Source organism: Anarhichas minor, unplaced genomic scaffold (assembly GCF_050575085.1).
Source record: "Anarhichas minor isolate MPS153535 unplaced genomic scaffold, ASM5057508v1 ptg000007l, whole genome shotgun sequence".
In the NCBI taxonomy this organism is placed as follows: Eukaryota; Metazoa; Chordata; class Actinopteri; order Perciformes; family Anarhichadidae; genus Anarhichas; species Anarhichas minor.
In genome coordinates this window covers 22,187,140-22,203,504 of record NW_027466453.1, presented here as the reverse complement: position 1 = coordinate 22,203,504, position 16,365 = coordinate 22,187,140, and the positions used below count along the sequence as shown (strand labels likewise).

At 40.4% G+C, this 16,365-nt stretch overlaps 1 protein-coding gene across 1 annotated transcript in view; it reads left to right on the top strand.

The window, feature by feature from the left end:
* The window catches only part of slc38a12 (solute carrier family 38 member 12), a 47,096-nt gene extending 42,942 nt beyond the window's left edge, over positions 1–4,154 (top strand). Inside the window, exon 10 of the mRNA XM_076086613.1 lies at positions 576–4,154. Coding sequence (XP_075942728.1) covers positions 576–1,339 — 764 coding nt within the window. The 3' untranslated portion in view covers positions 1,340–4,154. The remainder of the gene's footprint in view (positions 1–575) is intronic.
* Positions 4,155–16,365: the final 12,211 nt, after the last annotated feature.

Below are 16,365 nucleotides of genomic sequence, written 5' to 3'. Positions count from 1 at the left end.
CAAAATTGTATTCATTTTATTTAACAGTTAACATTTTAGTTTTATTTAACATAACAATTCAAAAATGTCTGTACTCGATTCAACCGGTATGTTTTGATGTTATTCTTTTCTTTCATCTCTTTTTATTTAAAGTGACACAATTCTCCCTTTTTACAAATGAAAAGTTGAATCGATAAGAAATAAAACACACAAACATGAGTTTTGCTGCCAGATCTTATACAAAAATAAGGGCGTCGTTTTTTATTTTGATCGACGTCAATCAATAATTCTTTTAAACGTGAATATTACTGTACATGGCAAGAAAACGAAAATAAAAGCATCCACCAATCACGTTGTGCCGAACGGACACACACTACAAACCTACACTATAGTGTACGACAACATGGAGGCAAACTTTATTACTCCTTTAAATCTTGACAAAGGCAGCGCAGACCAGATCCACTCCTTCCGTTCTTACCTTTCACAATAAAAGCCCTGGAGAGGGAACTCCAAGTCACTCAGTACAGTAGTACAGATGCAGTCGGATTGTTCTTGATCCCGTCTCCTCTTGTTTTTTTGTTTTTCTTTCCTCTCAGCGTTCACCATGATGATCGTCTTGGCTCTCATCCGCATCAGTAAAGGCGCCGGCGAGGGCCGCCCGCCGGTCGCCTCCCTCTCCGGGGTGCCCAACCTGTTCGGCGTGTGCGTCTACTCCTTCATGTGTCAGCACTCCCTGCCCTCCGTGGTGACGCCCATCTCCGACAAGAAGCGTGTGGGCACGCTGGTGGTGGTGGACTACGTCCTGATCCTGGGCTTCTACGTCCTCCTCTCCTTCACCGCCATCTTCTGCTTCGACAGCTCGCTGCTGCACGACATGTACACGCTCAACTTCACCGACAACTGTAACGTGTTGGATATCCCCTTCCTGCGCTACTTCCTGGGCCTCTTCCCGGTGTTCACCATCAGCACCAACTTCCCCATCATCGCCGTCACGCTTCGCAACAACTGGAAGACCCTGTTCCACCGGGACGGCGGCACCTACCCGTGGGTTGTGGACCGCGTCGTGTTCCCCCTCATCACCCTGGTGCCGCCCATCGTGGTGGCCTTCTGCACCCACAACTTGGAGTCCCTGGTGGGCATCACTGGGTCCTACGCCGGCACGGGGATCCAGTACATTGTGCCGGCCTGCCTGGTGTTTTGCGCTCGACGCAACATGGAGCCCGTGGTGGGCCGGGACGCCGTCAACAAGCACCGGTCTCCCTTCCGCCACGCCTTCTGGGTGTGGTTCGTTTTATTGTGGGCCGTCTCCTGCCTCATGTTCGTCACAGCCAACATCATCCTGAATGACGTCAAGAAATGAGAAATAAAAATATATATGTTTGGCCAGTATCTTTCCTCCTTTACACGAGGCCTTACTCGCTGCTGGTTGGACAGTGTGCCTTTTTATGGGACTTCTGTTGCATATATTACATGTAATTAAGAGTAATTTATCGAATTTGTGAGAAAGGGACCAAGTGTTTTTGTTCCATCCACACAAACAAGAAGCTGGAACAGTGCAGGACTGCTAACGGTGAGAGGAGATCGAAAAGGGTCATTTATTAAAAGGACGTTTTTCTCAACAAACACTTGAGGATTTGCACAAAAGTTACTTTTTAGAAATGCATATCTTGAAAGAGTTCAGTGGTCTTCAAACGAACTCGTACAAAGTGGATTTTTTTATTTTTTTGGAATTTATCGTCTCCGATCTCAGACGTGAGAACATCTGGACCCTTCAGGGCCGAATGTTCCACTAAAGATATATTAAATCAACAGAGCAGAGTATAGTGACAAGAAAAAAAGAGCCCTCACGTGCGGAGTCGTGTTCTGTTGCTAAACTGCTCGGTATTGATAATGAAATCAAGAATAACAGAAGAAGACAAAGGGAAGAAAATCAGGGATGATCCTCGTACTATGTCCATCTCACGGCCTGACGGGATGATACTGATCTACTTCTGGAGCTTGTTGGGGGAAGAAGTCCCAAAGCGGCCAAAAGTGAAAGGGTAGCGAGCCAAATGTAGTTCAGGGACGTCGAGTTCACCGACACTTGGCAACTTCCTCTCTGAGTTGTGCCTTTTGTTAATGGACTTCGTTATTGCCCTTCACCTTCTAACTGTCTGACTTCATTATTATACTGTGAGGGGCATACTTCTTAAAGGGCCAGTGTGTAGCATTTAGGGGGAATCTATTGGAAGAAATTGTTATATTAAGTGTCTTTTTTTTGTTTATAATCACCTGAAAATAAGATTATTCCTGTTTTTATTACCTTAGAATACGTTTTTTTATATCAACATGCAGAGCTGGCCGCCATGTTTCTACAGTAGCCCAGAAGGGTCAAACCAAACCCTGGCTCTAGATCGGGGCGGTCGCGGCTTTTCGTCTTTTTGCGTCGACCACCGTAGTTTTCCCACAAGTGAGAAGTTTCAGTTGGTTGCGATCTGCAAACTCTCCACTAGATGGCGCCAAATCCCACAAACTAGACTTTTAAAGGGTTCGTACAAAAACGTAGTTTTTTCTACTTTAATATTAAAAGCGAACGAGATTTATAATGGAAGTCAATGGTCAAATTAGTTTGAGGCTTGTTGCATTGTTAAACTATGTTTTGAAATTCAGAAGAAGAATATCTCAAAACCTGGACGAATAAAACCAACTAGACGACTTTTTGTTTTTTTGAAATTTGGGTAAATAGTTTTTTTGATGCTAGAGATGAACAATGCATTGATTCATACAACGTCCACAGAAAGTATTAATTTCTGGCAGATAATTGAAAATACTTCCAGTCAACATTTGAATGAAACGCTAATCGTATCTAATATCTCTCTGTATTTTCTTTGTGATATTTTAATTGTCTTATTACTCTGAAATTCATGCCTCGTTAATTCCCATTAGAAATTCCCACTAAATGAAAAAACTCATTCTGGTCAAACTAACCTAATAAGTGGTCAGAGAGACTATAAAAGCGCTGTACATGTACAGTCCATTTACCATTTCAACTCACTTGTATTGTGTGTGAATATGGATTTAAATTGCTAAATGTGGGAGTTTAATGAGCACAATGACAGTCAAGTGTCTCTATGGAGGAAATAATCGAGTCAGTGGAAGAAACTGTGTGAAGCATTTTCACCCCCAGTTTGTCCATAACTGTGTTTTGTCAACACTGTTGTTGCTCACACAATAGAAATATGATGTTAAAACAGATTTTGGTTTTAAAATGTGGTGAGAAATGTCTCTACCTTTTGTTCCAAAGGCTTTATGGTTAAATTACAGCATTTATCAGCCTTTGATGGCTGACTGTGGACTAAACCTGTTTGTTTTTTGTATATTAATCCTCTGAAAACATCAACACGTTATTATTTTACACATTTTCTCATTTACTTCAATTCATCGAACTAGCAGAGATTAAACTTCTTAAAAGTTGCCGGACTCAAAAGAGAAATAAAAACCATCTCTTGTCTCTGGTGTGGGCCCAGCTCCAAGAACACTACATATCCCACAATGCAGTCTTCTTTTCCTTACGTCAAATATTAGAAAACCTTTTCCCGTCCCTTAAGAACTGATGCCGTCAGCACAAAGCGTAGCATCGTTGTAGCTCGACGGCTTTGAGATGATTTATTTCAAAGCGCTGCAGAGCTTCTGTCCGTCTGAGTGGAATCACAGAGATCCATAAAACATGATTATTAATCCTCGTTTTTATGTTTACGTTCTCACTTCTGTGGCGGTTGGTTTCTGATGTTTCACGTCTTTTTTTGTCCTCGTCACCGTTAATATGAGAAGTAAAAACACTTAAAGCTTAAAGATCATTATGATTCAGTCTGGAGACGAAGACTGTGAATGAATTATTAGATATTGATGATGTGAAATCTGCTTCTGAGGACTCTTGTTTGGAATCGTGAATTGTGCCTTTTTTTTCAGACCAAACATCTGCATGTAAAACATTTCAACTGACGATCAGCGTGTCCCCAAAATACTCTTTTCTCTTCTTGTCTCTCTTCTCTTCTTTTCTTTTTTAAGTTGCTGTATTTTTTAATTTGTCCTTTTTTGTTTACACTAATCCATCATGTCAATGGATGTTCACCGTTTTAATGGATGTTTGATTTCTATCATTCACAAAGAAAATAAAAGCTTTATGTTCATCCGAACCTCACGAACCCTCGATTACTAGAAAGGAGATTTAGTTTCCTCACAACCAAAAACACAACTCTCACCTTCAAGCTACACATCCGGTTCGTTCTCGTATTTCGGGTTTCTGCTACACATGTTACACACATGTTACACATGTTTTTATGCTCTAAAGTTACTGTGAGGAACTTTAAACTCAGTCCGGCCTGTTTCCAGAGCTGCTTGTTGTGGTGGTGCCGATACAAACCAGAGACTCGCTGCTGGGAGCTGAATGCATGAATCACATCCTTGTATTCAGTCAGACTCCCGGTTGGCAGTATCTGTTCTCCAGGTAATTGCCTCTCTTTTATTTATTTATTATTTATTTCTTTACTCCTCCGTTCACGTCGATCCTCCCTGAGCACCTCAGGAGTTGTTTCTATTGACGCACCATATCCCTGTGTGTTATTATCCCCTCTGAATATCAATGCAGCCGAGCCGCTCCGCTGTAGTTTAATTCCTCCTCTCGCCCTTCTTTATGTGAGAGGGTGTGTCTGCGTGTTCGGGGCCAGAGCTGTAAGTGGAAATGCAGACTTAGCACAGCTTAATTAATTCACACTGTTTAATTGCTGCTCGGTTTATTATACAGAGCACTTCATGCTTCATGCACCTATCTGATCTGCTGAGGTGACATTTTAGATTTCTTTTTTTTAACTATAAAAGCCTGAATGTGTGATCTGATCTTCACTGAAGCAGCAACAGTGAGTTTTATACTTATTATATTATACAATAATGATTATCTGCTGAATTAAAATCTGTAGTTTGTTGTCTGCAGGTCAAATTTCCAAATTTATTCAATGCAGATTTCACTTTTGTGAGAAATGTTTCTAGTAATGCACAATTCCTTCATATTTTACAATGAACACTGTTTACCACGTCACACTTTGAATGTGTGACGTGGTGCTGCAGTCGCTTCCTGTGATGTTTGAAACACTTTTCTTTCGCTTCCGGTCAAACTGACGCTTTGTCAAGTTCAGTCGGATTGAATCTCTTTGATGTTCGGACAATTTAAAGTTGTTTAAAGAGTTTTTGTCCAAAACTTTGGTTTATGACAAAATACCTGCTAAACTAATGACGTTCTCATCAACCTGTCAGGAAATATATTGGTTATATATATATATATGTGTGTGTGTATATATATGTATATATATATGTATATGTATATATATGTATATGTATATACATATATATATATATATATGTATATATATATATTTTCCAAATCAAATAATCAAATCAACTTCTGTTGAAGTGTGATGTTGAGGACCATAAATGATTTGAATATCAATAAACATTCATCAACAGGAAGTGAAACGGCTCGCTCCTTCAGATAATTCCATCCAGAAAAAAAACGATTTTAAAAATATTTTTTCAGTTGCTAGATGTAAAAGCCAGAGATTCATGACGGTAAAACGAACCGCTTAATATTTTATACTCAGTGTTGCTCCGCAGGGAAACAGTCTCACGGCAGAGACGTATACGGCGTCTCTACGTCACTCCTCCTCAGTCCAAATATGGTCACTTCCTGTTCACTGGTTGCAAAAAAAACCAACATGGCGACAACCGTAATCCAAGATGGCGACGACCAAATCGCCGAACTCGAGGCTTCATAACATCAGTCCCCAAACCACTGAGTGACGTCACGATGTCTACGTCCCCTTCTTACAGTCTGTGTCACTGTGTCACTCCATCATGACTCTAGAGACTCAACAGACACATTTCCTCACTGAAAAGACAGAAAAGTTTCATTCAGAAAGTCCTCAGAGCCGGTGTGACGGTCAGAGAGCGGCTCCCTCGTTCGTCCTTGGGAGGAGGCACGTAGCACTGGACCATCTGCAGTGGAGTCCATTCTGGTCCGCAGCTTCATTACTAGATGTATTCACTCTGGTTCAGGTGTGAGACCTGCTAACCCCCTCAGGTGGAGGCGATGATGACTCCCATCACACGGCCTTATTAAGCGTGCAGCAGACAGGACGCTGTGGTCGCGGGGAGGGAGACCCGGACGTCGCTCTGCACAGCCATCATGGCCGAAAAAAAGGTTGTGTTCACCTTGCCTCACTAATGGGAGTCATTTCAGGGCGGGGGGTGCGGTAAACACTGTGGCTACGAGATAAGACACGAGTGCATCGCCAGCAGCTTGTTTGCTGAATGTTGGCAGTGTTTTGTAAGTAGGAGCATTAAAAGCAACAATCGTCCTCATCTGCCAGCTCCCTTTGTTGCTCTCCAACATCATTCACATTTAATATTTCTACTGCCGCAGGTTTTAAGTGCGTTTTGGAGCTCATTGCCATCCAGGTGAAGTCTCGTCGTGTGAGGACAGATGGCTTCCTTTTAATTCCAGACAGATGTTTCCTCCTTTTCTTTTTTTTAATGACCTCTTTTCTCCTCCCTCTTGCTTCGCCGCTGTGAGGTTCATTAGCACCAACAGGGCTTAGCAGAAGTCTTGGGCAGAGATTAGGGTCTCAGTATTTTAGGAGTCGGGCCCTGACGGAGCCTGATCATCATGCAGGACCGAGGCGTCGTCCTCCGTCTCTGGAGACAAACTGTCTCTGCAGCTACTTCCAAACAATACTCTTATTTTTATATACATCGTCTCGTCCACCGCGTCTCATCTCCTTCCTCACTTTAATTAACACCAGATTGCTTTTATATCCTAAACAATGACTTGATTAATTGAAAACTTCAAAGAGCGGAGCCGTGAAATGTTTTGATTTAATCTGTGTGCAAATATTTGAGTCTTTCTGAGTAAACGATGTGAGATCACAAGCACACACTTTAAACATGCTGCTGGATAACAGACGTGATCGATCGCATCACCAGAAAAGACCGTTGGTGTCGCAGAATTCTAAACAGTAACATGACACAAATAAATCAATTTCCTCCATGTTTTTATTAATAAAATGTATAAATGAGTGTGTGAGTGATGTGTGAACCTTCAGCACACAGAGAGGAATGAAAGAGTAACATTTGGTGGATGTAAGAGCTGCTGAAGTGGAGATTTATGGATCAGAGTCTGAGAACAAACTCATTTTAAAGAAACGTTTTGTAAGATTACAAACATTTTGAAGACACTAGAGGTGAATAGTTAAATGTTATGTTTAAATATGCAAATGAGGCATTATGTAATGGTAACTTTTGGTGAATTTAGGAGAAATCTACAGACGTAAACAGACAAAGTAGTAAAGTAAATGTTTTCTTTCCTCTCGTCTGAAAGACGACGAGTTATTGAAGCAAAAAGGTCCAAAATCTCAACACTGACCAGAGCACGAAACACAGTATTTGATCCTGGGGTGTGTCATCTCAAAATCGGAATTATGGCAAATAAAAAGGTGAATTTCCAGTCTTTGACTTCGACACTCTTTTACTTTCCGCCTCTCTACATAAAAGACACACGACCTCTTACTGAATGTTGCCATTGAATGTAAATCCTGAATCCTCCAGCGAGGCTGTGATTCTGTTTGACAGTTGTTCCTCTGCGTGTATTCTCCTCTCTCTCTCTCCTCTCTCTCCTCTCTCTCTCCTCTCTCTCTCCTCTCTCTCCTCTCTCTCTCCTCTCTCTCTGGTATTCTCTCCTCTCTCTCTCTCTGGTATTCTCTCCTCTCTCTCTCTCTCCTCTCTCTCTGGTATTCTCTCCTCTCTCTCTCTCTCCTCTCTCTCTGGTATTCTCTCCTCTCTCTCTGGTATTCTCTCCTCTCTCTCTGGTATTCTCTCCTCTCTCTCTCTCTCTCCTCTCTCTCTGGTATTCTCTCCTCTCTCTCTCTCTGATGTGTTGACAGAAGCCTCGGCTGGATATTCTGCCGGCGTCTCGTCTGGTGAAAGTGTCACAGCGTGATTTATAACCGTTACACTAAACGTGCAGACGAGCACAAGCCGTTTACATTCAGGAGGCGAACGCGACCGTCTTTGACCTCGTCGACCCTGCAGCCGCTCGTCGCTCCACGTTCTCCATCTCACATCAGATGGCAGCGACTGGCTCTTTACTATTTCATCAACTGATTTCATTTCATCTTTTTATATACACCTGAAAATACTTTCTTTTTGGATCTGAGAGTTTCATTGTCACATGACGGACGGAATGCTGCGTTAGAGGGAACAATAATCGCTGCATCCTTGCACTCTTTTTGGCAGGATTGCCATAAATAGTAAATATGTTTACTTAAGAATCAGTATCAGCTTCCAAAAACACATGTTGGTCTAATCTTAGTCCACTCAGTGTTATGTCTCTGAACCTTCAGGAGGCATTAAGCTCTGAAGCTAAATGAGCAATAAATGTCCAGGATGTGTTGGAACAGCATGAAGTAGTCATGAAATGTCCTCTACTGGTTTCATGTACAGGGACACGGATTTTCAGGGTTCTTTTGTATCGTTATATATGCCAATGGAAATTCAACGAGCAGCTTTATTCGTGGTGGAATACAAATGGAATGCATCCACGAGACGAAGCTCCAGTCAGAGCAAGTGACCTACTTTATAATATCCAAAAAGACGACTAATGGTGGGGAGGAGGGGGAGGAAGAGGGGAGGGGGAAGAGGGGGAGGAGGAGGAAGGGAGGAGGGGGAGGAAGGGAGGAGGGGGAAGAGGAGGGGGAGGAGGGGAGGAAGGGAGGAGGGGTCGAACAAACAGGACTTTAACCAGAAGACTGGTGTTCAACACCGCCTTGTGGTTTTATGGTTGTGGTTTTGTTGCTTAAACTTAACTGTTGAAAAAACTATTTGTGTCCCTGTCCAGGAAACCAATAGATTGCATTTGATGACTATTTCACGACTTCCCGTGAGAGTGTGTTGGATAACACACTCTTCAGAGAAACGTCTCCAGAGTATCGGTGTGAGGAGAAACATTTCTGATTGAGCAGATCGAGAAGGAGAACCAGAACCTGCAATCTGTGCAGGACTGAGTCTCTCTTCCAGCTGCCGGGGTCAACAAGCGTCTGTCTGCCGTCAGCTCACCGCTTCACTGAGAAAGCTCTTACTGGAGCTGGAGACCCTGACGCCTGTCTGGTTAACAGACTAAGTCGATGCCCCCCCACCGGCTCTCCGTCACGGCTCACACATGACTCCGTCCTGCACGGGGAGGTGATCTCCTGCATGAAGATCTACTCCTCTACCAGATGGCTGCAGTGATATATTGTGTTTTCAACCAGCCAACACAGACATGTTCAAACACGGCTTCAGAATACTGATTTAGTCTCAAGTAAAGGAGCAAAATAAGAGACAAGTCTCTTCTGGGGTTCATGCTCTTCTATTTTTCTGTCATTATTTCTGTTTTTACTGACTTTTTCTGGGACAACTGCCCCGACTTCAAAGGTGCACGGAGAAGGGAGACAATCAAGACCACCTGAACCGAGACCAAGTCATGACAAGACTGGATCAAAACCGAGACAAGACCAAGACGTTGAGACGTCAAGACCAAGTTCAGAGTCTATCGAGACCGAGTCAAGACCAAGACCACATGATCTGGATTCTGAGACCTTCAAAAGGCCGTTGATGAGACCAACAACTCTGCAAGCAGAAAAAACTAAAACTAAGTTTGTAGATGAGAAATAAATATATATATATATATATATATATATGTATATGTATATGTATATGTATATGTATATGTATATATATATATATATGTATATGTATATGTATATGTATATATATATATATATATATGTATATGTATATGTATATGTATATGTATATGTATATGTATATATATATATATATGTATATGTATATGTATATGTATATGTATATATATATATATATGTATATGTATATGTATATATATATATATATATATATATGTATATGTATATGTATATGTATATATATATATATATGTATATGTATATGTATATGTATATATATATATATATGTATATATATATATATATATATATGTATATATATATATATATATGTATATGTATACATATATATATATATATATATATATATATATATTTATATATATATATATGTATATATGTATATATATATATATATATATATATATATGTATATATGTATATATATATATATATATATATGTATATGTATATATATATATGTATATATATATATATATATATATATATATATGTATATATATATATATATATATATATGTATATGTATACATATATATATATATATATATATATATATATTTATATATATATATATGTATATATGTATATATATATATATATATATGTATATATGTATATATATATATATATATATATATATATATATATGTATATATGTATATATATATATATATATGTATATATGTATATATATATATATATATGTATATATGTATATATATATATATATATGTATATATATAGATGTGTATATAATATATATATATGTATATATATATATAAATATATAAATATATATATATATATATATAACACTTTATTAAAAGGTTTAAAATGAAAGTCTTTTAAAGGTATGCCTCATCAAGTCCTCTTTTGCACAAACTTAGTTAATTCTTCTCCAGTTTAAGGACCAACATGGAGTCCCCCCCATGGCCCTCAGTGGACACTCCTCTGCCAGTCTGGGACCAGGATTGGCCTGAAACCACATGAACCCAGCCCACCTTTGCAGGCGTGCCATTGGCTGATATGAGTGTGTCTGTATATGATTGGTTGTGTTTCCTATTTAAATGTTTTCTGATGTGTTTCCTGATGACTAAACAACAACAGAGCTGAAGACCTTGTGATCTGGTGGAAAAGCTCCAGAAACAAGCCGGTAAGTTGAGTTCTTCCTCTCTAGTTTCTCATGTTTTTGTGTCTGAAACATTTGTGGAGACAACAATTGTTGAAATGTTTTTTGAGGGAGTATTGAGGGAGAACACTGCAGCAACTAAACGTGGTGCAATATAACCTGAGCAACTCCACACCGTCAATGTACGTCCACTAAAAGAGCTTCTTGTTGCCTCTGACAGATTTTTATTTAAGTCTGACAACATTATGGAAAGAATCCCGCAGAGAGTTTGTTTTCGTGTCATGTGCTTGTTGCTGGAAGACAGCGGTGGAAATGTGAGGGACAGTCGTCGGTGTTGTCTGAGTTTGTTGTGTTGAGAGTTCAGAAAGTGAAGCTAAGTGTCATCTAAAGAGATTCTCAATGTGACGGCTGCATATTTAGATCTCTAGATCTCCACAGTGTGGATGCATCACAAGATTTCAGCTCACATGACTTCACTGCATTGATCCATTTTTGGGCCTCTGGGAGCTGCACAGCAACATTTATATGGAGTTGCATTTTAGCCACATGATGAATGTAAAACCAACATCCACCCTCCAAACAAATGTGTCTGTTTAGCTGCTTTGCTCCCAGAAGTGCTGCTTGCACCGTTGTCGAGAACCGCTCGTTGCTCGTCGACTCCAGGGAAGTTGGGACTAGTTTTGTTGTAACATTGGTGTATCGGACATCCAGCAAGGGTGAAGTAGTTTGGATGAACTGTTCCTGAGATAAGCGATGAACACACAGACTTATAATATGCTCATATGTCTGGTATCGTACGAAAAGTGAACTCCTCATATTTGGTGCGTTTTCCTACAAAAGTCCAGCGACATTTGTCAATTTCCACTCGTTACATGCGGTCTTTTCACAATAAACTTCCGTCTTCCCAGGAAACCCAGTCAGGTTTAGGAAAAAGGTCGTAGTTTGAAGTACGCACGTTACCTGACAGATAAATAAACGCTGACTTCTTGGCTGAAGGATCGCTGTTTGTCGGACACATCCACCTCCCGAGTGGGTTTCTGTTGTCTTATTCGTCCTCGTTCATGATTACGTGGATAACACACGTAATCATTTCCTTATTCTTTGTATAGCTATGCATGTTGGATGAGACCAGCCAATAGAGTTTCATTTGTATTATTATTCATTTTCTTTATCTTTTGCTCTTTATCAGTCTGTTGAGCCTCATCGTTTAGTGGAGCTTTGTCTTCATTGTGGCTCAAAAGATCAATACATCTTTTCAAATCTCTGGGGATTTATTTTAATGGCAGCCTGATGGTTGGATTATGAACCGTGGTGGTGATGGAGGAAAGGTCAGAGGTCACCACAAACAGTGGAAATCATCCTCTGGCGAACAGGAGTTTGATTTGTTTTTATTTGACTGAATCAGCTCCGTCTGCTCTGCGTGGTCTGTCTGCAGAGCTCCACGTGGACGGAGTCTCCGTCTCCCAGAGCTGAGGATCAGTCGGAGCAAACAGTCTGAGGCGGAGCCGCCGTCATCACACCTGATATTCTCTCTCTCTCTCCGTCACGTTGTCGGGGGAATCGTCCTCCAGACAAACGCAGCAGCTTTGTGACAGGAACTCTGTTTTCTCAAGGATCTCGTCACCTTTTCACTGTTTTCTTTCTATTTTAACCTTTTGAGACGAGTCGTCCTGCTGCCGGCCGCCTCGTGTCGTGTGTTAGCAAAGTTCACTTTAAAGGTCTCTACATGTATCCTGGTTTGCCAGAAACTGAATTCTCATTATTACTTTATGTAATGAACAAGTTGAAGACTCTGGTGATATTCTATGTTTCCTACAGTCAACAAATCATATTTTAAAAAGTCTTAAACCAACAACTAATGAAACTAACAAGTATCCAGTCTAGGTAAAAGCCTGATGAAACTTCCTCCGCTGTATTTTAAAAAGTTTTCACATCAGGGACCCGGATCCGAGAACACTCGACCCAAAAGTCCTGCATCAGGTGTGAAAACTTTTCTTAAAGATCTTCTGTGAGAACTTACACACTTGGAGCTGAGAGCCGCAGACAGGAAGTAGAAGTATAGACGGACTAACATTGTTGGTTTGGGTCGTTTCATTAGAATCGTTTAAAACATCGTAACTTCTCTCCTGCTTGGAATGAATTTAACAGATGAATACATGAGGTTTGGTGACTTCCTTTGGCTGCTACAGTGTATTGTTGTCTTCACTGTAGAGGTTCAGTGGTGCTGTATTATAAATACTTATTCAGTTTCATTCCCTCTGTGACAAAAATAACTGGGGGGGAAGACACCAATAATTTATGGAAATCTTTGGATTAAAAGTATATTGCCTTATTGGCAGCTCCAGGGCAAATCTCTGGATCGTTCTCTTCTGTAACTCCACGAACCTGGAAATGTGTTGGAAAGATTTGAGGTGATCCTGAAGGCTCCCCCCCCCCCCCCCCCTCTGTTGGAAGGAGGGTTTGTGGAGTTGTTGCAGGAGTTTTGTCGCAAATCAAATTAACCAAGAAAGTTAAATTTGAAAGCCAGAACCTGGTGAGGAAAGTCATTTGGAATAATCTCCTTTTTCTGCAGATACATGAGGTGCAATGTTACGAAGAAGTATTACGTCCCTATTGAATGCATACTTCATGAAACATACGTACTTTGTAAGCACGGTTGCAGTGTGCACTCAAAGCTTTGTTCATGTCGATCACATTGGATAAATAGTGTGTTAAGTGTGTAGACTGAAGAAGTGGTCGTCGTGACGTCGGTGAACAGGAAGTGACCATATATGGACTGAGGAGGAGTGACGTAGAGACGGCGTATACGTCTCTGGCAGAGACCTGTCAATCACAGTAAGCCCCGCCCTAAAGCATCCCCTGCTTTATGGTCTGTTTGACTCTAAATGGACCATAATGTACTAAATGAACATCATGCTGTATTGAAGAAGACTTGAAACTAGAGATTGAGACCATAAACTCATGTTTACAATGTTTACTGAGGTAATAAATCAAGAGAGAAGTAGAGTCATTTTCTCATAGACTTCTATACAACCAGAGGAGTCGCCCCCTGGTGGACACTAGAGAGAATGCAGCTTTAAGACGTGAAGCATCGGCTTCACTTAAAGAACCGGAGGTTACCGCCTGGTTAAGTGATATATATATAAAGAGAAAGTTACTTTTCATTAAAAAAAATGTAATAAAAAGAAAAGTAAGAGTAGCTCTTTTCTCTCTATAGATTAGATTTTAGTCAGTTTATGAGCTCATTATAAGCGATAAGTCATTATTACAAACATGAGAGGAATATCTTTTTTCATAGAGGACCTGAAAATAAAGATGGTGATGAACATGCAGCTTCATATTTCAGTGCGTATCTGAGTCCAGGTCCTTGTTTCTGTCATTCAGAGCATCATGAATCGCCTCGTTGTACATTCTCATCCAGGCCCGGGTTCGCTCATCGGGGTGAAATCGGTGCCACACCTGCAGGAACCCTGCGGGAAGGTTAACAAAGTTAATTGTTTAATATTTAAAGCGCCCTCCTGAGGGCAACAGAGGCGACTGCTCATCGCCATTCACAGTGTGTTCTTCACTCATTATGTACGAGACGTTCACAGACATCAGCTACTCTGAGAATAAAGCCCACACTGTGTCTTTATTTATTCTAAAAGAGAAAAGAGCCTTGAAATAATTGGCTTAAAAAAACAAAAACAATACTGTGAGAAATACTGATTTTCAATTATTTCACCTCTCTTCCCTCAATGTATTCAGATGTATTTTAGTTCCTTTATCTGTGGAGACGTATGTCAATGTTTTTCTTTTTCGTTGTATGAGGATACGTTAAAGTATGTTACTAAATTCAAATTTTCTTCTTTCAGAGTTAGTATCCACGCGATGCAACTATACATTTACTCATTTACTGGACTGCAGTTGTACATTTCCAACTCTATTTCTTGGGGGAAATATTGCACTGTTCCTTTTTCAATCCGCTGCATTTAGATCAATTTAAAAAAAAAAAAACATGATGAATGTGTACAGTGTGATGACTTGTTATAGATTAAACTGCATGAAAAGTAGTTCAAATGTCCTCTTCCACTGTCAGCTATAGATTTAGTCTCAATGCCAAGTGGCCATTTACAGTTCATCACTGTCGGACTCATAAATTATTTCTCTATATCTTATAAAACAGAAGTTTCTGTCTGTATAACGACATGAAGGTTAAAGGTGCTGCTGCATGTTTTCCAGGAGCTTCGTGAGGACGTCCGCTGAGGATTAAGTGACAAAGTTTGGATTGATGTGGTCGGACAGAGGGGGGGGGGGGGCGGGGTCAAGGAGTCACCTCCACACTCCTCATTAGGACTCGCACACGGAATGCAAAATGGTGAAAGTGACAGCGGCTTAAACCCTGAAGAGTGATGATGGTGAAACGGCCGCAGTGGGACGACAGACACGAGGCCGCCGTGGTCGCCAACTGTCTGCATGCTTTATGTTCTGTTGTTCTGCTGATCTTTATCTGGAGGGAATCACACATAATGTCGTCTAAACACCCGGGTTTCACACAGTCTTTTATAACGGAGGCAGACCACCACAGCTGGACAAAGACCACCTCTGCTAACATTCAGGAAATGCTAATTGTCGCTTTTGTTGATGCAACTATTAACTAACTAAACAGATTTTAGTCGTGTTTCCGTTGAATTGTCAATCAAATTTTTAGCAAAATGTTTGACGTGTTTCCATCAACTGGTTTTCAATGAAAGAACTTGACTACACAAAGCATAGTTTAACGCTATGATCTACGCTTTACACACGGCTGTCATCCGCCAGTAAACAGAGAAGAAGAAGAAGAAGTAAAAGTTGTGAACCAGAAGCAAAAGGAGTCTCCTTGAGAGGTCTCAGGAACTAGTTTGAGTACGTTTTCATTGTTCTTTCATGTCAACGTGAATTGTTTCATGTTGTTAAGACGAAGATGATATAATGATATGATTTTAATGATCACATGGCCTTTTTGTGTCTTAAACTTGCATTCTCTCTAGTGTCCACCAGGGGGCGACTCCTCTGGTTGTATAGAAGTCTATGAGAAAATGACTCTACTTCTCTCTTGATTTATTACCTCAGTAAACATTGTAAACATGAGTTTATGGTCTCAATCTCTAGTTTCAAGTCTTCTTCAATACAGCATGATGTTCATTTAGTACATTATGGTCCATTTAGAGTCAAACAGACCATAAAGCAGGGGATGCTTTAGGGCGGGGCTACACAGTGATTGACAGGTCTCTTGCAAAAGTCCAGGTGTGTAACGGCCACAGCTGCTCTTTTGGGTTGCTACAGCGACTTTAGATGTGTATTTTTATATCCGATAATATCTTTTCATGCCTCAGTGTGTTTTTTTACACCCTCACAACTCTGCACTTCATTTTCATTCATACTTTGATTTCATCACTGTATATTTTTTTAGCAGTGTCACTGCTGCAGTGACCCAGTTTACCC